The 26630-nt window shown below is 35.6% G+C and overlaps 1 protein-coding gene across 2 annotated transcripts in view; it reads left to right on the top strand.

The window, feature by feature from the left end:
• Rcd5 (microspherule protein Rcd5) overlaps positions 1-26630 on the top strand; it is a 245474-nt gene that overhangs the window by 142219 nt on the left and 76625 nt on the right. For both annotated transcript variants that reach the window (XM_090395444.1, XM_090395445.1), the window contains exon 10: positions 6538-6566. In XM_090395444.1, coding sequence (XP_090251570.1) covers positions 6538-6566 — 29 coding nt within the window. The remainder of the gene's footprint in view (positions 1-6537; positions 6567-26630) is intronic.

Below are 26630 nucleotides of genomic sequence, written 5' to 3' on the forward strand. Positions count from 1 at the left end.
CTTTTTGGTCCCCGTACTCTCTTGGCTTGTAACTTATCCGGTACCCCCTATTCATTATAATAAGAAATAAATTCTTAAGTTTACCATGCAGATTCAAAGAATATAAGAAATAAACAGTAATTAAGTTTTCATAAAAGCTTTATTCGGTAAATAAATCGATTACATTATCATAAAATTGTAAAATCTTTATTAAACTGCAGTAAAATTGACTAGTGAGACCCTTCATTCTGTTTCTTATCCACCAACAGTTTTATTCTTGGTACAGTTTTTGAAATAGATACCCACATATCATGTTCAGGCTCCAGTTTGTTTCTTGTTTTGGACTTGATTGAAAACAGAACTGAGAATCCTGATTCACATAGATAAGTTGTTATAAATGGAATTATAGCCATGTAAGCACGTTTGGTGATAACGGGATATGCTTCTGCAAGTGTACACCAAAAATTTTGTAACTTCATTGATTAGAATTCAATTCAGAGTTTCTTGTTATTGCGGAGATCAATTAGCTTGTCTTTCACTGGGTCATTCTCACTGATTTTTTCTAAATCAATATGAAAAAGGTTACGTATCTAGACTTCATTCATTTGGTCAGGAGGAATTATTCTTGCAACTGCCTCTTTCAAAGTTTTTAAATGCAATATAATGCTATCACGAATTTCCTGTTTTAGTTCATATGCTGGATATGAAGTGATTTCATCAAGAGATTTGAAATTGGCAAAGTTACCTAACTCCACCCTTTACCCCAGAGAGTCAATTTTTCTTGAAACAATTGCATCTTTTCTTCAGTCTCTGTGAGAATGACATCTGTACCTTGCAGTGAAATGTTCACAGAATTAAGAATTCCAAATACATCAGAAAGATAAGCCAGAGAAATCTCAACGTTTGGATCTTTGAAATATGAAGCAAAAGCAAATTCTTTTTCGACTAAAAAAATTTCAATTAAATTTCTAAGTTCATAAACCCTTCCTAAAACATTTCCTCTGGATAACCATCGTACTTCTGTATGAAGCAGCAGTATGATATGATCTGCTCCAACTTCTTCACACAAAGATTTAAACACATGGTGATTCAATGCTTTTGCTTTGATAAAATTCACAACTTGAACAACAACATCCAAAATGGCTTTCAAATTATGTGGAAGTGTTTTAGCAGCTAAAGCATACTGGTGAAGGATGCAATGGCTTGTAAAAATATTTGGGTTGATTTCTTTAACTAAAGCGGTGAAACCTGATTTTTTTCCCCAACATAGCGGGAGAACCGTCAGTACAAATAGATTCTACTAATTCCCATGAAAGGCCATTTGAATAAAAAAAAAATCATTTACCAAATTCATAATGTCCACTGCCTTTGTTGTTTCTTTCAAGGGTTTACAAAAAAGAAATTCCTCTTTTATTTCATTCTGATGTATATATCTAGTAAAAACAAGAAGCTGTGCGCAGTTAGAGACATCAGTTGAATCATCCAACTGTAAACTAATTCTTGTCGGACTTTTCTTGATTTCCTCCACTACCTGTACACATGTCTTCTGACATTTCTCGAATCCGATCACAAATTGTATTATTTGATAATGGTATTTGTGCAATTTTCTCTTTTGCTTCTTTACCACACAACTCAACCATGTCCATAGCACACGGCTTCACTAATGTCTCAGCAATTGTATGTGGTTTCTTTTCTTTGGCGATCCTCAATGCGACGTGATAACTGGTCTCCAGTGCTGGCTTCTTCGGGGTAATAAATCCATGGTCATGAAGTGTGATATTCTTACCATATCATGCTCGTTTTATTTTAAATGAGGACTCTGACTCATTAGAATGTTTGGGATAAACATTCTGAAGATACGCTCTCAGTTTTGATGGCTTCATACTGCCATTGCTGAATATCTTGGAGCAAATGAAGCACTGTTGCTTTTGCGCACACCTTCTTTGTCAAGCACAAAAGTAAACCATATTGCACATATGAATCTTGGTAACAACGTTTCTTTGGCGTGGTCATTCCTTGGGTCTGCAAAAATAATATTTTTTTGTATATAAATCCTGATCTAACCTTTCATTTTAAAAATAAGCTAAAAAATAAATAATATTTTAATATATTTAAATCTTGATCTATCCTTTCATTTTTGGAATAGGCTAAAAATAAACTATAAGCTACCTACGATTAGATTAAAATTTAGTCAGCAAAAGTAATTTAGCTAACCTATGTTTATCACTAAAATGTGTGTACTGTGGGCATGTCGAAATGAAGAGTTGGAGTGTGTACCATACAGTAAGTCACGCGCATGCGCAGGAGGTGCAGATGCCATAGAGGCGAGCCTCGAGGGAGCGCTGATCTGGCAATTTCACTAGATTCAAGGTAGCTAGTGAAATTGCCAATCTGGCAATTTCATTAGCTACCTTGAATCTTAACCAGGCATTTTGAGTTATTGGACCTTGCAGTGAGAAAAAAGTTATGCATCCTCACTGTGTCCTTGAGGTTGCATAGACTTTGCAACATTTCAGGTCTCTGAAAAGAGACCTGAAATGTTGCTGGTGTGGCTGACAGTACCAACATGGAATAGCCTGGAAATGTTGATAACATAACTATTTTTGGAATATATTAATAGCATAATATACTTATTTACCTGCTATTCACCGTACCCCCCCCCACCCCGGACAAGCTTCCCGTACCCCCAGGGGTATGGGTACCCCAGGTTGGGAACCCTGAAATAGAGGATACATTGGACGAAATGCAATATGGCTTTCAAAAAAATAGAATCACACAGGATCTTATCTTCAGTTTTAGATAAATATCAGAGAAAACATTGGAATATGGAAAAGAACTACATGCATGTGTTATAGAGTTCCCAGACACTTAATATGGCAAACATTAAAGAAAAACAAGATACAAGATAACTTAAAAGCAGCCATACAAAGCTTCTACAAAAGTAATAGAAATTATGTAAGAACCTGTAATAATAGATCAAAAGAATTTTGAAACATATGTTAGGAGTGAGGCAAGGCTGTATCCTCAGGCCTCTTCTTTTCATTATAGTAACGGATGAAATTTTAAAGGCATGCCAAACAAAACAAAAAAGTTCCACCTAGGATACAGGATCATAGCTACCATAGAAGAGAAAAGAGAGGCCAAGATACTTGTGAACCAACAAAACAATGAAGAGAATAGAGAAAAATACAGAGCACTAAAAATAATGTTGATAACCTGTGCAAAAAAGCCAAAGAAAAATGGTTAGAAGAAAAAGCTAAGAAATGCCAAGAAGCATACCAACAAAACAACCTAAAAGTCTTCCATGATACTGTAAGAGAAATTACAAAGGAATTCTCAGCAAAAGCAGTAACAATGATAAACAACAAGATGACTGAAACCGGGAATATTGAATATATAAGAAAAATCTGGTCAAACCATTTTAAGACTATCTTCCACCAAGGAAACAAAACTACAATGCCAACAATAGAAGAAAATAATGATCACCCAACAATTTTACAAGAAGAAGTTAGATACCCAATAAAACAGATGAAAAACAATAAAGCACCAGGCATTGATACTATTCCTACTGAACTGTGGTCATATGGAGGCAGCATGTCAATAGAATATTTAACAACCCTATTCAATAAAATACTACAAACAGGAGAGATCCCGGATGACTGGAGAACTGGAAATATCATCCCAATATACAAGAAAGGAGACAAAAGAGACTGCAGAAATTACAGACCAATCAATTTACTCCCTCACACCTATAAAATATTCATAAGAATTATACAAAATAGATTAAAAAACACCTATGAAGAAATGATAGGCATAGAACAAGCTGGTTTCCGAGGAAACTATTCAACAATAGACCAAATTTTCACCTTGCACCAACTAGCAGAGCTCAGCTGGGAAGACCATAAAGAACTATATTGTTGTTTTGTGGACTTTAAACAAGCTTTCGATAACATCAACAGAGAAATCCTTCTTAAAATTCTACTAGAAAAAGCAATAGACAAATATATAATACAGTTTCTGATAAAATATTACTCTAAGACAAATGCAATAATTAAAAAGGACACACTCACAACAGAACCCATAGAGATCCAAAAAGGAGTAATGCAAGGATGCCCATTATCCCCATGCCTATTCAACATATATCTAGAAGAAGTTGTAAAGAAGGCAATAGACAATGAGCCTGGAATCAATGTCAATGGTTTAAAGATAAATAATATCAAATATGCAGATGATCTCGTCCTTCTTGCAAGAACCCGAAATGAACTACAAAAGTTGATTAACAAGCTAAACAAAACCTGTAAAACATATGACATGACAATAAATATACAAAAGACAAAAGTGATGAAAATAGGGAGGAACAGAACTACCATCTCAGCCACCCTAAACGGAAAACAAATAGAACAAGTAGACAACTTTGTATACCTTGGATCAAAACTAACAGAAACAATAGATGAACTCAAAACAATCAAACACAGAATAGCGATAGGATGGACCACCATTAGAAAATTACAGAAAATCTGGAAAACAAACAAGATATCTAAGCAAGCCAAAATCAAATTATATGAAGCACTAATTATACCAACAGTCATCTATGGAGCAGAAGCATGGACAGTTAAAAAACGAGAGGAGAAAAAACTGCTGGCATTTGAAATGAAATGCTTAAGAAAAATAAATAGAACAAGTTGGATAGAAAAGAAAACAAACATCACAGTCAGACAAGAACTATTGTATAAAAAGACGATAACAGAAAAAATTAGAAAACAACAACTCAGATGGTTTGGACACACTGTACACATGGATGCAGACAGACTTCCTAACGTCCTAATCAATGTGTACAGTATGTCCAAACCATCTGAGTTGTTGTTTTCTAATTTTTTCTATTATTGTCTTTTTATACAATAGTTCTTGTCTGACTGTGATGTTTGTTTTCTTTTCTATCCAACTTGTTCTATTTATTTTTCTTGGTTTCTTTCAGTTTCCTGTATCCTCCTCTTCTTCTTCTCTTCCGTCTAAGACGGGTTGAGTCTTCTCTTGAGCAGGATCTTCCAGTTTTCTCTATTCCTAACTGAAAAAAGAAGATCCGGAAGACCAAGAATTACCTGGCTGAAATTAATAAAGAACATCTCGGGATGCAGAACATATTCGAACAGCAAGGAATAGAGAAAACTGGAAGATCCTGCTCAAGAGAAGACTCAACCCGTCTTAGACGGAAGAGAAGAAGAAGAGGAGGATACAGGAAACTGAAAGAAACCAGGATTTCACACATGGCTTTTGCAGATGATGTAGTGATCCTGGCAAATACAGCTGAAGATTTGCAGTACAACATCAACATTTGGTATGAAGAAACAAAGAAAAGGAATATGATCGTAAATATAAATAAAACTAAAACAATGATCATATCTAGAAACCAATCAAAACACACAATAAAAATAGAGAACCATCAATTGGAACAAGTTCACTCTTTTAAACACTTGGGATCATATGTACAAGAAGATGGTAGACTAGACACAAATTAACAACAGGATAACTGGGGGAACAAAGCTATTCTATGCAATGAAAGGCCCACTCCTAGATAAGAAAGAAGTTACCCAGAATACCAAAATGGCAGTATGCCATTCAGTGTTTGTACCAACATTAACATACAGTTATGAGTCTTGGTGTTTAACAACAGGAAACACAAATAAACTACAAACAATTGAAATGAAATATCTTAGGAAAGTGGCACAAAAAACAAGACTAGATTGAATAAGAAATAAAACTACAAGGGATAGACTTCAAGTTGCACCTCTGAACCAATTCATAACACAAGCCCAAATGAGGTGGTTTGGACATCTTAATCGAATGGAAGAAGGAAGAATAGCAAAAACTGTATATGAAAGCCAGAAAATAGGAATAAGAAACATAGGCAGGCCCAGGAAAGGTTGGCAAAAGGATATTGGAAAAGAAGGGAATTTACTGGAAAGAAGCAAAAGAACAAGCCTTGGACAGGATGGCATGGAAATCTCTTTGGCAAAATCTCAACGCTTAAAAGCGCAAGAGATCATAGAAGAAGTAGTAGTTACACTTCACCATTTGGTAGCTCATTATGTCATCTTAGCTCAGAAGTCTGCACATGATTGTGTTTTCATGCTTTTCATTTGTAAAGCTGGTGACTTCGAAGATAACAATTTCCTTAGATCTTCAAATAAGTACTTTTTTTAACATTTTATAAAGTTATAATAAAAAAATTTCAAAAAAAAGTAAAAATTAGTCTTCTCTCAAATAAAAATTATCTCATGAATTTAAAAAAAAAAGTTAATTTTGTAGCATAAAAGCTACATTTTTACCTGTTTCCTGTACAAACTGTTAGGCTGCAGGATATAGAAATAACCAGTATTGCATAATTGTTATATTTCTATACCAATTTCAAATTTCCAGTTAGACCAACATGCTAACATTGCAATTATTACTATGTTTATCTGTTGCAATGTATTCCTGTATACTTCATTGTATTTATTATTATTATTGTGTCCTGTCAGAATTATCTTGTAACATTTTGTTCTAATTTTATTTTTTAAGAGATCCAAGAGATGAAGCTTTAGAATTAGGTATGTAATTTTTAAGAATATACTGTAATTTTTTTTCTTTATATATCTTTCGAGTTTTATAAAGAGTTGCCAAGTAGAGCAGTTAGTTCTTATATAAAAAATAAAGATTTTTATTTATAACAGCTACTCACAAATTTGTAGCAAATTGTTACATTCTAAAATAGAAGCTACATTCACTGAAGGGAGGTATATGCTATATACTTTATTATATATACTTCATTCTGTTTTTTTTTCATACCCAATTTCATCATATTTCACTGGTATCAGTATCTGTTGTAAAACTTTTATAAAAGTGAGGATTATCAGATCACTTGGTTACTGAAGAATACTTTGACAAGCAGAGATAAGCAAGTTATTGTTCCTCTTTATCGAGCCTTGATAAGATCCCATCTTGACTACTGTGCCCAGATCTGAGCCTCTGGGTTTCTTCTTGATGGGGAAGAGGTAGAGAGAATCCAGAGGCAAGTGACCAAGATGATAGCTGGTTTATGGAATGAACCTTATGAGAACAGTGTTCGTGTGTAGAGGCTTAAGTGCTGTGAGGACATCATGTTGGAGGCTTAATGGATTTTTTATAACACTCAAAAAGAATTAAAATAGAATTTAATACTTCCTATATTTCATCCTAGTCACTAGGACATCTACGGGGATTACAAAAACAGTTAATGTAACATACACACAAATAATAAACAATACTGACCCCAACCACGTGGGTGACACTAAAGTCCTATCTAGTTGGAGCGCCCTCTAAGGGCAGTAGTAGGTGGCCTGGAATGTAAGGTGGGACCTCTGGTGATGATTCTATTTTAAGTATTAAATTTTATTTTAATTCTTTTTGAGTGTTGTAAAAAAATCCATTAAGCCTTATGAGAACAGGTTGAAGATTTGTGGGTTACAGAAATTGGTTGATTAGATGGAAAAGGGTGATATGATCGAGGCATTCAAATTACTGAAGGATTTTTACAAGATTAATTCAGAGGAAATTTTTCAGAACAGGTCTGGTGATGGTAGAACCAGGGGACCATCCATGGAAACTGATCAAGAATGTAGTTAGCAAGGGTGTTAGAAGTAAGTTTTTTTTACTTGGAGAGTGGTGAATGAGTGGAATAAGCTGCCAGAGTTTGTTATGGGTGCCATGACTGTAAATGAATTCAAAGCAAAGTATGATATTGTAGATACTGTGCGAATGCTGAATAGTTGTTTTTGATATGATGTTTAGGGCCTCCCTCGATGAGTCCAAGGACTCCTTGGAGTTGCCCGTAATAATAATAATAATTATTATTATTATGAGACTATAGAATTATGAGTAATACTGCTGCTGCTGTTGTTTTCTGAGATGTGTGTGTATTCACATGTATATGGGGGTGTCTACATAAAAATAAAACAACTTTGAATCCTTATAACTCTTTATTGATGAACAACGAGGGAATATTCACACAGATTATAATCTGTGCGAATATTCGCACAGATTATAATTACATTCCTGTATGTTATATGAAGTTCATGCTTGAATTTCATATAATATAGAGGAATGTAAAGTCCAGGTATGTAATTTGATGGTTCAACTTAATAGGCACATCTGTGAAACAGAATCCCAAATCTTCATTTCACTCGTGAGGTTGAAAGAGATGTGTCTAACATGAACAGCCTTCTGTTGTAGGACTGTCTGCCCTTTCTTGTTTTGGGGAAAATCTGACAGATTATTCATACTTAGACATAACTTCAAGGCAAGTGAACCTCATTGGTCTTGTAAAAACCACTCTTTCTCTACTGTCTAGGTAGCAGACTGCTGGATAGATAGAGATGGGCTCACTGAGATCCTGTGATCTTATCTCACTCAAATTTTTCCTGGGAGGGAGGGGTATATAAAATAGTGTTCTGCATTCCGTTGAGTTATAGTCAGCTGAAAGAGTGCATCATCCAAGTGGTGTGACCTTATCACACTCAGTTTCTTTCCTTGGGGGAAAGTAAACTGAGTGTGTGGGGGGGGGGTATTTAAAACAATGTTCTGCAGGCTACAGAGTTGTAGTACTTTGAGTACTACAACTCTGTACTTTCAGCTGAAAGAATGCATCACATGAGTAGTGGCCTCTGTGCCTGTTATGTTAGACAGTGTCTGGAGCAAAATTAAATACTATTGTGTGTCTGTGCTACAAATGGTGCACATATTGAATATCTGTGTTGAATCATTGTAGACATCACATTACATACCTTATGTGCTCTGATATCATGTTCTCATATTATAGGCATCTCACTCATTGGAGAAAGTTTTTCCAAGATATGGAATTATGTTCTTGTTTTAATTCGTAACCTGAGCATAAGCAAAGTTGGGAAGAATCATGACTAGGCTACTTGTTTGTTTATAGAGGCTGTGGAATTCAAATCGGTTGCTCACTATCCTATAATACACAGCACACTTCTTATGAGACATGCACATTGTTATGCATTGTGGGAAGGGTCACTACCAAGACCAATAGCGACACACACACTTTGTTTGCTTATGCTGGAGTGAAGGATTAAAACAATTTCTTGTTCAGTATACCCAAGGACTCAGTCATATTGATTATGATCTGCATAAATATTCTTTATGCATTCTTCATTAAAATCTTATAAGGCTGCAGAGTATTTCATGGAAGAAGTAGAGGAATTTTTTGAATCATTAGAGACAGTAGTGCTGAGACAAAGGAAAAGCTAGTCCTTGATGTAAATCTAAACAGTATAGTAGGAAATGAATGCCAGGCATAGAAATATTTTGCAAAAATTTGGAATGTTCAGGATATTGACTGGTCACTAACATCATGTTTCAACAGAACACACAAGAAATAAGAAAAGTCTTATGGCTGTTTATTATTGATAGCGATATCTTCATACTGGATCTGTATACAAGAGCACACAGAGGATTTGAAATAAGAACATCTAGTTTTGAGCAGGTTAAAATTGAATTTCATACTGAAAAGAAAGATATGTAACATAGATTTAAAAAGATCAGAATCGAAAAGCTTTAAGAGACAAACCATAAACCTAAATATGCAATTATTATGAGGGTGATCTGAAAAGTTCTTGACCATACATTGCAACACTATTGGCAAGATTTTTTTTTTCTAAGTTGGTACATCTGTCATAAGCATCCATGTGAAATTACAAGTCATTATATCAAGTAGTTCGTTTTATACAGCTGTCTGAAGCAAATCCCTTGAAGTGGATAAAATTGAGTATTGTGTCGTTATAAAATTCTTTGTAAAAGAAGATTTAATGCCAAAACAAATTCATTCGAAGTTCATAAAAGTTTATGGGCACTCTTTCCCTTCTTTTCGACAAATAAGAAATGGGCTGCCAAGTTTAAACGTGGGTGTACTAGCCTTGAAGATGATTCATGTGAAGGATGTCCAAAAAGTGTAACAACACCAGAAATCATTGATTAAGTGCATTGAGGTGGTATTGGATGACTGGCGAGTCAAAGTGCGTGAATTGCTGAGCCTATAAGCATTTCAAAAGAACATGTAGGATATATTTTGCAAGATGGGTACTGCGCTTGCTCACAGCAGATCAAAAACGCACTCACATGAAAATCTCCGAACAGTGGTTGGAACGTTTTAACAAGAATAAAACTAATTTTGTGCGTCGATTTATTATTATGGATGAGACTTGGATTCACCGTTACACACCAGAATCCAAACAGCAGACAGAAGCCGGTTGTTCAGCGCCAAAGAAAACAAAGTTGGTTCTATCAGCAGGAATCGGTGTTTTGGGATGCTAAAAGCATTTTGTTTATTAATTATCTTGAAAAGGGTAAAACAATGGACTAAAACAACTGGAGAATATTATTTCGATCTTTTAACCAGACTAGACAAAAAAATTCGTGAGAAAAGACCTGGTTTGCAGAAGGAAAAAATCATCTTTCATCAGGACAATGCACCTGCTCACAAGTGTTTTTGCAATGGGAAAATTAAGTGATCTGCCCTATGAATTGTTGGAACATCCACCCTATTCCCCAGATTTGGCTCACTCTGACTTCTATCCCTTCCCAAAATTAAAACTCTTCCTCGCTGGTCAGTATTTTTCTTTGAATCAAGAGGTGATTGCAGTTGTAGAGGGATATTTTGCAGATCTTACTGAGAACCACCACTACAGGGATGGGATAATGTGCTGGAGCATCGCTGGAATAAATGTATTAGTCTTAAGGGAGGTTATATTGAAAAATAAAAATAATTTTGAAATTATAAATCCGTTTTTTCATTGTTAGGCTGAGAACTTTTCAGACCACCCTCGTATTTAAGGAAAAATGAAAGAAATTGAAAACAAGAACCAAAACCTTGGAGCAGTTCATTGGCAGAATTATGAATTAAATGTTGATTAATTTATCAAGAGAACATGGTAAAGTTGTTTGCAAGGATTTTTTAAAAAATAATAATAATAATCTAAACCTCATTATAGAGTAAAAAATTTAAAGAAGCAGTCTTGGAAAAGAAAAATGCATAACAAGAGTTCCTAGCAAATAAGTTAGTAGGTTCCATGAGAGAATACAGAGAAAAATGCAAAATTGCTATTATATAAAAGTAGCTAAAAAAAGTGATGAGAAGAGTTAAGGGTGGCAAAATGATCTGGAAGCTATTGGGAAAGCTTAGACATGGAAGAAAAAAGTACTGTAAAAGAAATCAGAGATGACATAAAAACTTCAGAAACTATTAAATGAAATAAGCTGTGACAAAACATTGGTTGGTAGAAAATATTGAAGAGAAATACAGGTGGTAGAAAATGCCTATAAGAAATTTTTGTTTTTTGAAATGTGCGAAGAGGGCTGGAGTAGATGATATTTGACCAGAAACTGAAATATGGAGCAATATTGTGGCTATACTGATTAGATTGTGGTTTTTGAAGTAGATTCTAATAGTACCCATCTATAAAAGGAAAAATAAAACTGGATATGAGAATTACAGTAGAATTTTTCCTACTGAGTGGTTAAGGAAAGATTTATGCATCATATTTGAGAAGAAGCTAAAAAAAATGTAATCGACTCTGCAGGAAGGCTGTTCTGGGATCATGTCAAATAGCAATTGTCAGGACCAGATTTTCATTTTATGACAAATAGTTGAGAAATCATGTGAATATGACAAGGATCTGTATTTAAGTTTTTTGGATCAGAAAAGGTATGCGACCAGATACTAAGAGAAAAGGTGTTTAAATCACTACATTTAGATGGAATAAAAAAGGACATTATACAGAGTATATAGTCTTTATTTAAGTTGTATGTTAGCAGGTGTAAGACAAGGGTTATTATTATTGTACAGGCACCTTCATGGAGTCTGAAGACTAATCTCAGGAGACCCAACTATCCATACCATGAATAGTTGAAACCATGAACAAACAAAGCATATACAACTGACTCTGGCAACTTAATCCATTCATTCACCATCACCCTCTAAGCAAAAATTCTAGGCCTTACATCCCTACTTACCATATTCTTACTCAACTTCCAGGCCTGACCTCTTGTTCTCTCCCCCCCCCCACTTACTAGCCAACTGTTGAAGCATTTTCCCTTCATCAATCTTAAAAAAACGATGTTTCTATCATATCCTCCTCTTTTTCAACTATCAACCAACTTAAATCCACAGACCTTCAATCCATCCTCATAGGAAGCATTCCACAGATCACTCACTATCTTAGTCACCTCTGGATCCTCTCCACTACTTCCTCTTCCCCAAGAAACTCAGAGTGATCAGCCCTGAGTACAGTAATCCAGATATGGATGTATCAAGGCCTTATGAAGAGGAATAATAACTTCCTTATCTGTTTTTGTTAGTGTGTTCTTCAATAGCCAAGTAATTCTATGAGCTACCTTGGCAATCTTAGCAGCATGTCCTCAAAATTTCAATTCTCTATCTACTACCACCCTCGTGTCATCCATTTCCTGGAGTGTGGTACACTGCTTGTAGTCTATTCATTCCAAAATGCATAACTTGACATTTCTTTTAAACTGACACATTATCTTTTGCCCATACCGACAGCTTATTTAAATCATCCTACAAGCCCTCCTCATCACCTTAATTATTACTGTACCCAATTTTGCATTATTGGCAAACAGTTGAATATTTCCCTTCACATTATTTTCGATATCATTTGTGTACGAATTAAACAGCAGTGGTCCAAGCATATAGCCTTGTGGCACACCACCAGTCATCTGCTTTCTCCTGGATTCTTCTCCTTCATATACCACTTTTTGGTATCTGTCAATCAACCACCTTCGTATGTATATAATCAGCATCATATCCATCCCCTATTTGTTGCAGTTTGTGTAACGAGTTCCATGTGTATTCTGTCAAATGCCTTTGCAAAATCATTGTGTAGCCATTCCCTTTATTCAACTCTGTTAATTTATATTCCTAATTAACTCAGTTAAGTTGTTATGAATTTAACACCAGCTCTTTGTAATGGATGGTGTCATATTCCTAATTAAATCCAGTACAGGTTTGAAGTATTAACTAAATTGATATCTGCAACTTCAACTCCTGTAACAGGTTGGCCTGAAAATCAGCAAAAAAGACAAAAATTTTGAAATTACCAGTTGAATTCTCAGTGGGAAAGCTATAGAACAATTAAAATATTTCAGCTATTTAGGCATAAATTTTAGTGAAGATGAAGAATAAATTTGGAAATAGACAGTAGAACAAGTAAAGAAGCCAGTGTAATGTGGACCCAAGTGACTAAATTTTTATAGAATAAGAGAGAAATTAGCCAAATGCTAAAACCAGAATTATGCAAGCAAAAACCAATTTAACTTAAGGATCTGAGAGTTAGGTTAGAAACAGTGCACTGATCAAAGACTAGAGATGAAAGATGTAAGTTCTGAGAAAAATTAGAAAAGTGAACAGGGTATCATTGGCAGAATCATGTGAAGTGTAGTTTAGGCTATTGGCTGTTTAAATACACAAAAAATATGCACCATGGAACCAAGTGGCAGATGCATCATCTACATAATGAAGTCAGACTTTATGTTTAAATGTAGCTGTGTTGAGTTCTTTAAGTGTTCTGTTCTGTCTAAATGATTATATATAGAAATTTATGGGACACTAGAAATTCAAAAATTCAGTATTTCCCTTTATCCAATAAATGATTGTATTATACAAGTCCTACTTGGCAGATTTGCCAAGCTTTTATGAAAATCAGTTGCCCCTGCTAACTGTCCACCCTCCTTTATAAAAAAAAAAAAAAAAGGCCTCAAATATTTTCTTCACTAATATACAATTAGCAGAGACCCTTAATTTGTCGAAGTTGAATGATTCCACTTCATTGTGCATGCAGATTATTTTACATGGAAAAGAAGAATATATATAAACATTTAGATGAGAATGTTATCTCCTTCCCTTAACCATTTTCTATATAAAATATTTTGTCAAGAACAAAGCACTCAACACAGCATTCAAACACAATCTGACTCCACTGTATAGATGATGTAGTGTTTATTGCTTGTTCCCATTGTCCAGATACTTTAGTCATTTTTATGACATTTAAACCCTTCCCCATTTAAGGGTACAGCAGTAAAACAGTTCTGCAGGCTGGCTACTAGTTAGAGCAGTTGTCCAAATGACAACTACTCCTGGTTCCTTTCCAAGGCCATTGGGCACAACTTTTGGTCACCATCCCTCACATCTTGATGCTACTGTAGTTTAGATGCCACTTCACCTAAAGACAAAGCTGACTTACTGGCATCACTCTTCTCTTCCAATTCCTGCATTGATGACCTGGGCAAAGTTCCCTCCATCCATCAAGAACTTCTCTCTTCATATCACCCATAGTCTTCCACCAGAAAGAAATACATAGAATCCTAAATAACCCTAACACAAACAAGGCATATGGTCCTGATGGTATCTCACCTATTGTGTTAAATACATGTGCTCCAAAACTAAAACCTATCCTGTATCACCTTTTCAATCTATCCAATTCGACTGGCATCTGCTCTACAACATGGAAACATACCTACATTCAGCCCATCCCAAAGAGAGGTGATAAAAATCTACCAACAAACTTATGAAAATGTATGAAATTAAGATATAATTAGACTGGCATCACAGTCTTAGTTGCTTTGGCCATAATTCAAATCCTCTTCCCCCTTCTGGAACACATGTTTGAAGCAAAAATGATTTCCATCCCTTATACCGAAGGTGCACTTGAAATGATAGCCATAGCATTAATTGAATATAATCTCTGACCACTTTTAAACCACACATCAAACTAGTAGTTCTCATCTGTTCACTTAGGTTAAGCTCTATCCTCTAACACATACAGGAGTGTCTCAAGTTTCCTGTGCCTCTAATTTGGTTTTCTAGGAACATAAGAAATATATTTGCTATAGTAAATCAGACTGGCATGCCATGCTTTGGAACAGAATAAAATGAGCGAAAACTAGTGCTGCATTACAAATCTGAGAGATTATTTTTGGAGTCTACAGTAGCAGTGAAACACTGTCCCAAATTTCAACAATGGGAGGGACTGCATGTTTGAAGTTCTAATTTATTAGAAATTTGGGAGACAGTTATTTTAAGACAGATCTCCAACCTAAAAGCCATAAATTTTATTTATTTATTTTTAAAATCCAACCTTAGAGGATACTTGTTATTTTGTTTTTTCTAGTTAATTGCTTCTACAGGGTGTTCCAAAATTCACGCAAGATTTAAATTTAGCGCCATTTGTGCGGTAAAGTGTTGCCAATGAGAAAAAAAAGACAGCGTGACAGCTGACAGTTCAGGGTTATTAAAAATGGAGCACTACACGAAAGAACAACGCATTTTCATTGTTGAGCAATATTTTAAAAATAATGAAGGTTTGGCAGCTACAGTTCGCAATTTTCATACAAAATATGGGTGGAACAGTGATTTAACTTCATCAACTGTGAAAAGATTAATTAAAAAATTCAAGGAAACTGGATCAATTAGTGATCTTATACACTGGCCGTCCTTCAACAAGTCGTTCAACAGAAAACATCGAAGCAGTTCGTGAGAGTGTTGCTGAGAGTCCACAAACCTCAATTCAGCACTGTGGTCTTGAATAGGCATTTCGAGAAGCTCTCTACAGCGTATTCTCATGAAAGATTTGCATCTTTATGCTTACAAAGTTCAATTGACTCAAGAACTGAAGCCTACTGACCACACACAGTGAAGAGAGTTCATTGAATGGATTATGGAACAACAACAAGTGGATGCTTATTTTTCGAACAAAATCATCTTCAGCGATGAGGCTCATTTTCATCTTGATAGCTTCGTTAATTGACAAAATTGTCGCATTTGTGGTTAAGAAAATCCGCGAGTGATTGTTGAGAAACAAATGCATTCACAACGTGTCACTGTTTGGTGCCAATTTTGGGCTGGAGGCATCATCAGTCCATTCTTCTTCGAAAATGCGGCTGGTAAAGCAATTGCAGTTAATGGTGCTTGCTATCGCGACATGAGAATCCAGTTTTTTTGTGCCTAAATTTCAAGATATGGATGTGGACGACATGTGGTTTCAACAAGACAGTGCTACATGTCATACAGTCCGAGAAACAATTCAATTACTGCATGAGTCATTTCCTGGTCGTGTAATTTCCCGTTTTGGTGATCAGAATTTGCCGCCCAGATCATGTGACTTAACGCCGTTGGACTTTTTTCTTTGGGGAAATTTGGGGTTTTTTGAAGTCTAAGGTTTATGCCAACAAGCCCACGACCACCCACGCCTTGAAGGAGGAAATTGAGCGCTGTATCAACGAAATTCAGTCACATTTATGCAAAATGGTCATGGAAAATTTCGACAAAAGAGTGCACATATGCCAGCAAAGCCGTGGAGGCCATTTACCCGATATGCTATTCCATGCATAACCCTATACTGTATACTTTATGAATCAATAAGAAATTACAAATTTAATTAAAAACCTGTGTTTTCTATCAAAATTACTTCTTGCGTGAATTTTGGGACACCCTGTACAACCACTGGACTGTTTACTGCCTTGTGTACCATGACATGTTTTTTTTTTTTTTTTTTTGTTGTTGTGAAGATTCTGGTTTGAAATCAAGCAGCTTAATAAATAATTTTATTTGTAGTCAACTCTCCTCGGAACCACATGAATAGTTATAGTGAATGTGTCTTTAAAAGTGTCTTTAAATGGAACTTTTCATTAGTTTGTTAATAGTGAGGTTAATGTAAAGCTGTTTGAAAGAGAGAGAGTCAAAGTCAACTGTGTGTTATTGTATCGTGTTTCTACATTAAAATTAATAAATTTATTGTTGATTATGGTATTGTCAATAATGCTGTCTTCAGATTCACTTAATTTATTGTATGAGAGCATGTGGGTGATTTGAAAAGGAAGTGACTGCCAACTATTGTTAAGCATTATAAAAATTAATATTTCATTACAAAAATGCATGCTAAAGTCTTGAAAAGATCACTTATACAGTTCTCTGTGTAGACAAGTAATACACAAACAATACACAAATATTACTTGAAGAAAAGTGAGAGTTATAAAATATGCATTTGCGATTGGTGGCAAAATTTGAAGATAACATTGGTTGAATCAGTCAAGTATGTTAGTGATAAAAATATCTGTGCATAGATAGAAAAATTAGAATGCATGAATCATGAAAAGAAGAAACACAGAAAGTTCCTAGCTGGTAAGTAGACATATGCTATTAGAGAATAGAGAGCAAAATGAAAGAAACCTAAGTTATGTGTAAAACCAACTGAATCAAGGCTAGGAAGGTATCAGAAAATAACTCATCATCATCGTCGTCATCAAATTCCTGCCATGTACTCTCAAGGGGTGTACAGGATATGATAGTACTACATGAAAAATTTACATCATTACTAACTTCCTATCTACAATTTTCTTCCAAATCAGTCTGTTACTTGTCAAGACTCCAACATTATCAGATCATCTTATATTTCTATCGTCTAAGGCACTTTGTACTGTATCAATCCACCTATATCTTGGTCTTCCTCTGGATCATTTTGCTGCCAAACTGGCAGAGAACACTTGTTTTGCAAATCTTTCTTCGCCCATTCTGTTTAAGTGACCATACCACCTGAGATTAGCTCTGTTAACGCATTCCTGGATGTTGACAATGTCAAGTTCTTTCCTAATATCCTCGTTTTTAATATGATATTGCCATTGATGCCATCTGTTCACGCCTATAATCTTTCTCAGGACTCTCATATCTGCGGTCTCTAGTCTTTGGTCAAGTGTTTTACTTCTGACACAGCTCTCAGATACATAAGTTAAAACTGGTTTGAACACTGTCTTATATACAGCTAATTTAGTGTTCTGACTAATTTCTCTCTTATTCCATATGAATTTATTCAATTGACTTCCCACCATACCAGCTTTGCTGATTCTATTGTCTATTTCTATATTTAATTTACCATCTTCAGTAAAAATCGTGCCTAAGTAGCTGAAATGTTTTACTTGTTCCACAGGTTCTCCATTCACAACACAGTTGACATTATCAATGATTCTGCCTATTTTCATTGTCTTTGTCTTTTTATTGCTGACCTTCATACCATATCTATTACAACAGCTATTCAATTTAGTCAGAGAATCTTGCAGACTTGTAGCAGAATTAGTTAGACTATAACATCATCCGCATAAAGCAAAGAGTTGACATTAACATCTCCAATTTTGATATCATGTTTAATACCAATTCCATTCATAATGTGATCCATATAGAAAATGAATAACAGAAGGGATAATGTACATCCTTGTCTCACACCAGGTTTAATGTTCTTCACCAGAACATTAAACCATCTTCCTGTACTTCCTTCAATTCTAACTGCTGACTTACAACTCAAATAAAGACTAAGTATTGCATGATATAATGCCCCATTGACACCATATAACTGTAGCGTATTGAATAGCTTCTCTCTTGGCACCTTGTCGAATGCCTTTTCCAAATCGACAAAACTTAAATACAGATCTCTGTTATATTCCCATACTTTCTCGGCTATTTGTCGTAAAGTGAATGATCCTGACAGCCTCTATTTGGCCTGAATCCAGCTTGTTCTTCACCAAGCTTTTCTTCCACAATTCTTCTCAACCGTTTCTCAAGTATACTTGCATAGATCTTGCCAGGAACACTCAGTAGGGAAATACCTCTGTAATTCTCACATTCAGTTTTATTTCCCTTTTTATATATGGGTACTATGAGAGCTCTACTCCAATCATCAGGAATTCGTCCCTCTGTCCAGGCTTTCTGAACTATGCAGTGCAGCCACTGTAAGATTCTTATACCACCATACTTCAGCATTTCTGGTCGAATATCATCTACTCCTGCCGCCTTTCAACATTTCAAGCCTTTGATGGCTTTTTATACTTCAAGTATGGATATGTATTCCTGACTGCATGCCTGGTCAGTGTTTTTTACCACTGTGCTGTCATCACTGCTTGTTTCATTTAGCAGTTTTTCAAAGTAATTACTCCATACTTCAAGGATATCTTTTTCTCCTGTTTTCATGTCACCTTTATCATCTCTAACTCCTTTTATGGCACTCTTTCCCCCATTCCTAAGCTTTTTCAACAACCTCCAGAATATTTTGCCACCTTAAATTTATTTTCTATATTCTTGCCAAAGTCCTCCCATGACTTTCGTTTAGCTAGTTTTACACAGTGTTGAGCATTCTTGCATTTGTCTCTGTGTTCTCTAAGAGCACAAGCTGACTTATTTGACAGGAACTTTTAATATGCTTTCTTCTTTTCCTTCACTGCCTCTTTAACTTCCTGTGTCCATCAGGGAGTTCTGATTTTTTTATCCTTGCAGACAACCTCACCACATGCCTCTCTGGCAGAATAAATCAATGTTTTCTTCAGAGTTTACCACTGAATCTCCAAGGTTTGATTCCTGTTCTCAAACTCTTTCATTTTTTCTTCAATAATCTTTTTTTTTTTTCTGTGTGTATTTTAGTCTACAGTTCACATCTGAGAGCTGCTCAACTTTTATTTGCTTTAAAACTTTCTTACATGTTATTCTTTTCAATATGAAATTCAATTTTATCCTGCTCAAGACTAAATAGTGATCACTTCCAATTTCAAATCTTCTGTGCACTCTGGTGTCCTGCACCAGGGAGAAAACATCACTATCAACAATAACTATCAACAATAACATAGTCAATGAGACTTTTCTTATTCCTTGCCTCTTCTCTCCATGTGAATTTGTGCACATTTTTATGTTTGAACATGGTGTTAGTAATAACCAGTCCATGTCCTGAGCAGAAATCCAACAGATATTTGCCATTATTATTAGCTTTGCTCTTTTCTCCAAATTTTCCCAAAATATTTTTGTATGTCTCACAATCATTTCCTACTCTGCTATTTAGATCCCCAACAAAGACCAACTTTTCATTTTTCATTGTGTTAGTTGCTTTTTCTAAAGCCTCAAAAAATTCCTCCACTTCTACCTTAGTAGAACCTTCTGTGGGACCATAGGCACAAATAAGTCTCATTGTCCAGTTCCCCATTCTCATATTTGCCACATCACTCTACTTGAGACTGACTGCCATTCAAGTAGATTAGCCTCGTTTTTTGTGTTGAATACTATGGCTAGCCCTTCTTTTCCTTGATTGTCATTGCCTGAATATAACATTTTGTATTTATTGCTCAGAAATATCTCACCAGTTTTTGTCTTTTTTGTTTCAGTTACCCCTATTATGTTGATCTGTTACTTATCTAATTCTTCACCTAGCTCCATTTTTTTGCCATTCAGGCTTCTTATATTGATAGTACCGATCTTTAACTCTGGTGATGTTGAGTTGGGGTTTGTTTTCAGATTTGTTCCAGTAGCTGACTTTTTGCTGTTCGCCCTGGTTCCCTGGCGAAAACAACGGGGGCCATGTTTAACCGGGCGACGCCCCAACCGGTATGAAATTTTGTCATGTCATACTATCATTTTTTATTTTGGTTTAACCAATAAGAATACAATTTGATCGGCTGCTAAATCCCAAATTGCCATCCCATCCTCGTTTGTTCAGTATCCAAGTAAATACCCTATACAGGGTGCACCATGAGAAGGTGAGGATTGGACATTATGTCAGAAGTCCTGTTCGGTTCTCGCATTCCTTTAAAAGCCATGGGGAGGTCTCCTCTCAGTTATACAGCTTTGACCCTTAAGCACCCCCAGAAAATAACTTGGCATTATTATTATTCATTCCCGATGCGACCTTTCCATCGTTGAGGTAGAGATTCATTCAAATTGATAATTCCAACGACAAATGCTTTTCCTTGTTGGAGGTTTAATGTTGAAATGACGATGAAATGCAGTCGTTGACTTGGTTTTATCACGAATGCAAAAAAGTTTGTGTTGCATAGTAGCTATTTTGCTCACAACTGACGCTGCTACACAGCTGTGCATTAGGCAAGCACTCTAGTGGTAGTATTTCAAACTTTAGGACCACCTCTTTCAAATGTTATATAGATCATTCACATATGATGTATAGTTCAGGAAATATAGCCATACGAAATTGAGTCCATCTTTTTGAATCACCCTGTATTCATTTGCTTTTTTTTCTATTACTTTGTTAATAGTGTGGATATGATCTATTATAGAGAATCTTGCTCTGAATCCTGCTTGTTCATATGGCTGTGCCTCACCCAAAAAAAAACCTTGTGATCCTATTTAAGATAATGGTTAGAAAAATTTTGTACAACTCTGATAGCAAACATATACTATACTGTTGCAAAACCACTGCTACCATTTCCTTCTTGCATCTCTACCTTGCCTGTGCCTAAATGCTTTTCTGTTATCAACAATACTCCACTTCAGTTGAAAAGCCAAACGGCTATTTTTTTATGGCGAGGTTGATAAGTTAAGTGTGGATAAGATACAGGGTGTTCGGGATAAATTTGACATATTTATAATTAATTATATTTTTCCGTAAGTTACATGTATTAACACACACTTCTCTTCATTTAAAAGTTTGGACCCTTCTTCATTCATATACAAGATGTCAGAAAGGATGGATAGCTGGAACCCACCTGAATCATGGAAGAGAATAACTTGTATCATGATGATTCGTGCCCGCCATCAAAATAAGGATATTACGACTGCTTCCCAATGCTCCCTGAATACAGTAAAAACAATCAGGCATGAACTAGAGACTTGCAATGGTGACTACGAGGATGTAGCAAGAAGAAAGATCCCTAGCAGACGATCTGATTGCGTTCGTACAGCAGAATTCCTCGCAAATCTGCAGGAACAGGTGTTGAAGAACCCTGGCATTGGAATTCGGGCTTTGTTCGTGGAGTTGCTAACTGTAGTCAAGCCCTGGATAACAAGGGTAGCCAATGGTAGGCCGTATGTATGGCAGCAGGATTCGGCCCCTTGCCACACCTCTGGGAAAAGTCAAAAATGGTTGTCTGAAAATTTCTACGACTTCACCAGTCCAAATGTTTGGCCTCCAAACTCCCCAGACCTTAACCCCATGGATTATTTTGTATGGGGCGCAGTTGAAAAAGACACCAATCGCACTTCCAGTAATACAAAAGCCCAGTTAATGGATAAAATTAAAACAGTTTTTGCGGCCCTTCCCAGGGAGACTGTAGCATCAGCTTGTTCGAGGTTCCGAAGCAGAATTGAAGCTGTGATCGATGCTAATGGTGGTTATTTTGAGTAAATCTTGTTGATAGTATTGTAATTAACTCTGCCTGTAATGTTTTTTTGTCAATTCATTAAATTTAATAGATACAAAGAAGATTTTCTTTTTCCTTACGAAACTGTCAAATTTATCCCGAACACCCTGTATAGTGACACACCTTTCGTACAGCAAAAGTATATGTAAGTTCTTTTCACTTAAACTCTGATATTCTAGGTCTAGCTACTCAGTGATGAGACCTCAAAAAAGGTTGAAACCGGTCTGGGTAGTGACCTCTCCTCATAATGTAAAACAGCACCACATCTCCTAAGAGCTGTGTGTTTTACATTATGAGAAAATATCAAGAACAGTGAGGGATCTTGCTCCACCTTTGCAACAAGTTGCCGTGGTGTGGCACTACCAAGTGGTCACTTACGCTTGGATAAGCCGACAGTTCGTCGGCATGAAACGTTACAGATCATAGTTTTTCGATCTTAGTTTCGCTTACTGGCTGAAAAACAATAAGGGATTTTTATCCCCTTAACTTAATACTCCACTTCCTTTTTTCCCTTTTCTATTTTCATGAAAAATATACCTTTACATCTTTATTTCTATTATAGAGTTATAATCCTGTTATATTCCTATAACAGAAGGTTCTACTAAGGTAGAAGTGGAGGAATTTTTTGAGGCTTTAGAGAAATCAACTGACACAGTGAAAAAAGAAAAGTTGGTCCTTTTTGGGGATCTAAATAGCAGAGTAGGAAATGATTGCCAGACATACAGAAATATTTAGGGAAAATTTGGAGAAAAGAGCAAAGCTAATAATGATTGCAAATCATATCCTATCATCAGTGGTCCTTATAAGGCACTTAAGCACCCATGACCTTTTCAAGTATTCTTGAACTTCGCAACTACAACTCGAGGATAAGGTGGTTGGCCCTGTGATTCCCGGTGTGTGTGTGTGTGTGTCTGTAGATGAATGTGTTCACGAGGCCAGTTTGTCTGTTCTGGGAGATGAGAAACGCGAGTTTATGGGTGACCCCCCCCCTCACTTACCACCTCCGTATGAGACCGACTAACTCATCTTTCATCGAAAGAGACCAGATAATGGTTTCTCATGTCACCAACGCGAATTGAATCCAGGTCTTCCTGACCAAAGGTCTTCATCTATACCGACCGAGCTACTGAGGCTCAATAATCGCAAATACCTGTTGGATTTCTGCTCGGGCCATGAACTGGTTATTACTAACACAATGTTCCAACATAAAAATGTGTATAAATTCACATTGAGAAAAAAGGCAAGGAATAAGAAAAGTCTCATTAACAGTGATGTTTTTTCACTGGTGCAGGACACTAGACGGTAGGGAGGATTTGAAATTGGAAGTGATCACCATTTAGTCTTGAGCAGGATAAAATTGAATTTCATATTGAAAAGAAGAACATATAAAAAAAGTTTAAAGTGAATAAAAGTTGAGCAGCTCTCAGATGTGAACTATAGACTAAAATACATAAACATTATTCAAGAAAAAATGAAAGAGTTTGAGAAGAGGAACCAAACCTTGGAGATTCAGTGGCAAGCCCTGAAGAAACATTGATTGATTCAGCCAGAGAGTCATGTGGTGATGTTGTCTGCAAGGATAGAAAACTCGGAACCCCCATGGTGAACACAGGAAGTTAAATAGGTAGTGGAGGAAAAGAACAAAGGATATCAAAAGTGAATATCATGGTGAATAAGTCAGCTTGTTCTCTTAGAGAATAGAGAGATAAATGTAAGAAAGCTAAACACTGTAAAACTAGCTAAACAAAAGTCATTGGAAGACTTTAGCAAGAACATAGTAAATAAATATCAGGAAGCTGGCAAAATATTCTGGAGGCTATTGAAAAAGCTCAGAAATGGAGGAAAGCATGCTATAAAACGAATTAGAGATGTAAAGGTGACATGAAATCCACAGAAAGAGATATCCTAGATGTTTGGAGTAATTACTTCAAAAAATTGCTAAATGAAACAAGCAGTGACAGCACAGTGGTAAAAAACACTCAACAGGCATACAGTCAAGAATACATATCCATACTTGAAGTAGAAAAAGCCATCAAAGGCTTGAAATGTGGAAAGGCAGCAGGAGTAGAGGATATTCGACCAGAATGCTCAAGTATTGAGGCATAAAAGTCTTGCAGTGGCTGCACTGCATAGTTCAGAAGGCCTGGACAGTGGGACGAATTCCAGATGATTGGAGTAAAGCTCTCATAGAACCCATATACAAAAAAGAGAAATAAAACTGAATATGAGAATTACATAGGTATTTCCCTACGGAGTTCCTGGTAAGATTTATTTAAGTATACTTGAGAAATGGTTAAGAAGGGTTGTGGAAGGGAAGATTGGTGAAGATCAAGCTGAATTCAGCCCAAATAGAGGCTGTCAGGATCAGATTTTCACTTTATGACAAATAGTTGAGAAATTGTGGGAATATAACAAAGATCTGTATTTAAATTCTATAGACCTGCAAAAGGCATGTGACAAGGTCCTAAGAGAAAAGCTATTAAAAATGCCACAGTTATATGGTGTCAATGAGGTATTATATCAAACAATACTTAGTCTTTATTTGAGTTGTAAGTCAACAATTCGAATTGAAGGGAGGACTGGAAGATGGTTTGATGTTAAATCTAGTGTCAGACAAGGATGTACATTATCCTCTCTGTTATTATCTGTATCATTATGAAGGAAAGTGGTATTAAACCTGATATCTAAATTGGAGATGTTAATCTCAACTCCTTATTTTTATGTAAATGATATTATACTTTTAAATAAATCCAGTACAAGTCTACAAGATTCCCTGACTAAATTGGATAACTGTTGTAATAATTTGGTATGAAAATATGCAGAAATATTGAAAATATCAAATGCATATTAAATATGTGAATGTAGAACCTATAGAACAATTAAAACATTTCAACTACTTAGGCATAATTTTCAGTGAAGACAGTAAATTAAATATGGAAATAGACAACAGAGTCAACAAAGCTGGTATGGTAGGAAGTCAACTGAATAAATTTATATGGAGTAAGAGAAATCAGTCAAACACTAAATTAGCTGTATACAAGACAGTGTTCAAACCAATTTTGACTTATAGATCTTGTTTAGAAATAAAATATTTGAACAAATTCCACATATGAGAGTCCTGAGAAAGATTACGGGTTGAACAGATGACATCAGTGGCAATATCATATTTAAAATGAGGATATTATTAAAGAACTTGACATTGTTAGCATCCAGGAATGTGTTAGCAGAGCTAATCTCAGGTCATTTAGATTAGAGGAAAGATTAGAAAAATTTTTTCCCTGTCAAGTTGGCAGGGAAAAAAAAAAGATCTAGAGAAGAAGACCAAGATATAGGTGGATTGATATGGTAAAAAGTGCCTTAGAAGATAGAAATATAAGATCTGATAATGTTGGAGTCTTGACAGGTAACAGACTGATTTGGAGGAAAATTGTAGATAGGAAGTTAGTAATTATGTAAATTTTTCATGTAGTGCTATCCTTCCCCTGTACACCCCTTGAGGGTGCATGGCAGGAATTTGATGATGATGATATTATTATTCAGACATTTACAGTGAGTAAAGCTAATCTAAGATAGTAGGGACACTTTAAAAATGGAAGATAAAAGATGAGCATAACAGTTGTTTAACCCTGCTGAGGTCGCGGCTGATCTGATAGATAGATGCAAATTGTTTAATATAAATATTCTTACACATATTCAGTGTATATAACTTGGAGGTCACGACTAGCTGTGCATGCGTATGTTACGAGTGATATTTCGCATTGTTTTTTTTTTTTGCTGTCAATAATAAATTTAATTTAATCCTTTATCCAAGTGTGAGCAAACAAAGTTTGCGCTGAGAGTATCTTCAGGACTGGGGTAAGGTGGTACAACACCAGGGCACTCCTTGCAAAGGTGGAGCAAGCTACCAACACTCCTATCTCAGTATCTCCCATAATGCAAAACACATCTCCTTGCGGATATGTCTAATGTTATGCATTAAGGGAAGGGCCACAACCCAGACCTTTTTTCGACCTTTATTGAGGTCTCTTCAGTGGGAGCCAGGCCCAACTTTTTGCTGTCAGTTTGGTTTAACACATGTTATGTAAAGGTTTCTGATATTTGACAGTAAATTGTATCTGAGAGACAGCACAAACTCCGATGTCAGTATAGTATTGGTTTAGTTTTTTTTTTTTTTTTAATTTATCGTTGAAATGGTTGGAAAAATATACCGATTGGATAATCCATCAGATGTTGAAGAGATTCAACGAATATTACTCGAGTCCGATGATGAGAATGATAAGAGTCGAATGTGAAAGTGATATTTGATAGTAAATTGTATCTGAGACACCACGAACTCCGATGTCAGTTTTTTTTTTTTTTTTTTTTTTTTTTTTTTTTTTTTTTTTTAAAGTTTTATTGCATTTTAGCACATTCTAGTAATGAAT

The sequence above is a fragment of the Typopeltis vanoorti genome, chromosome 7 (genome assembly GCF_054136105.1).
Source record: "Typopeltis vanoorti isolate ZY-2024b chromosome 7, IOZ_Tvanoo_1.0, whole genome shotgun sequence".
In the NCBI taxonomy this organism is placed as follows: domain Eukaryota; kingdom Metazoa; phylum Arthropoda; class Arachnida; order Uropygi; family Thelyphonidae; genus Typopeltis; species Typopeltis vanoorti.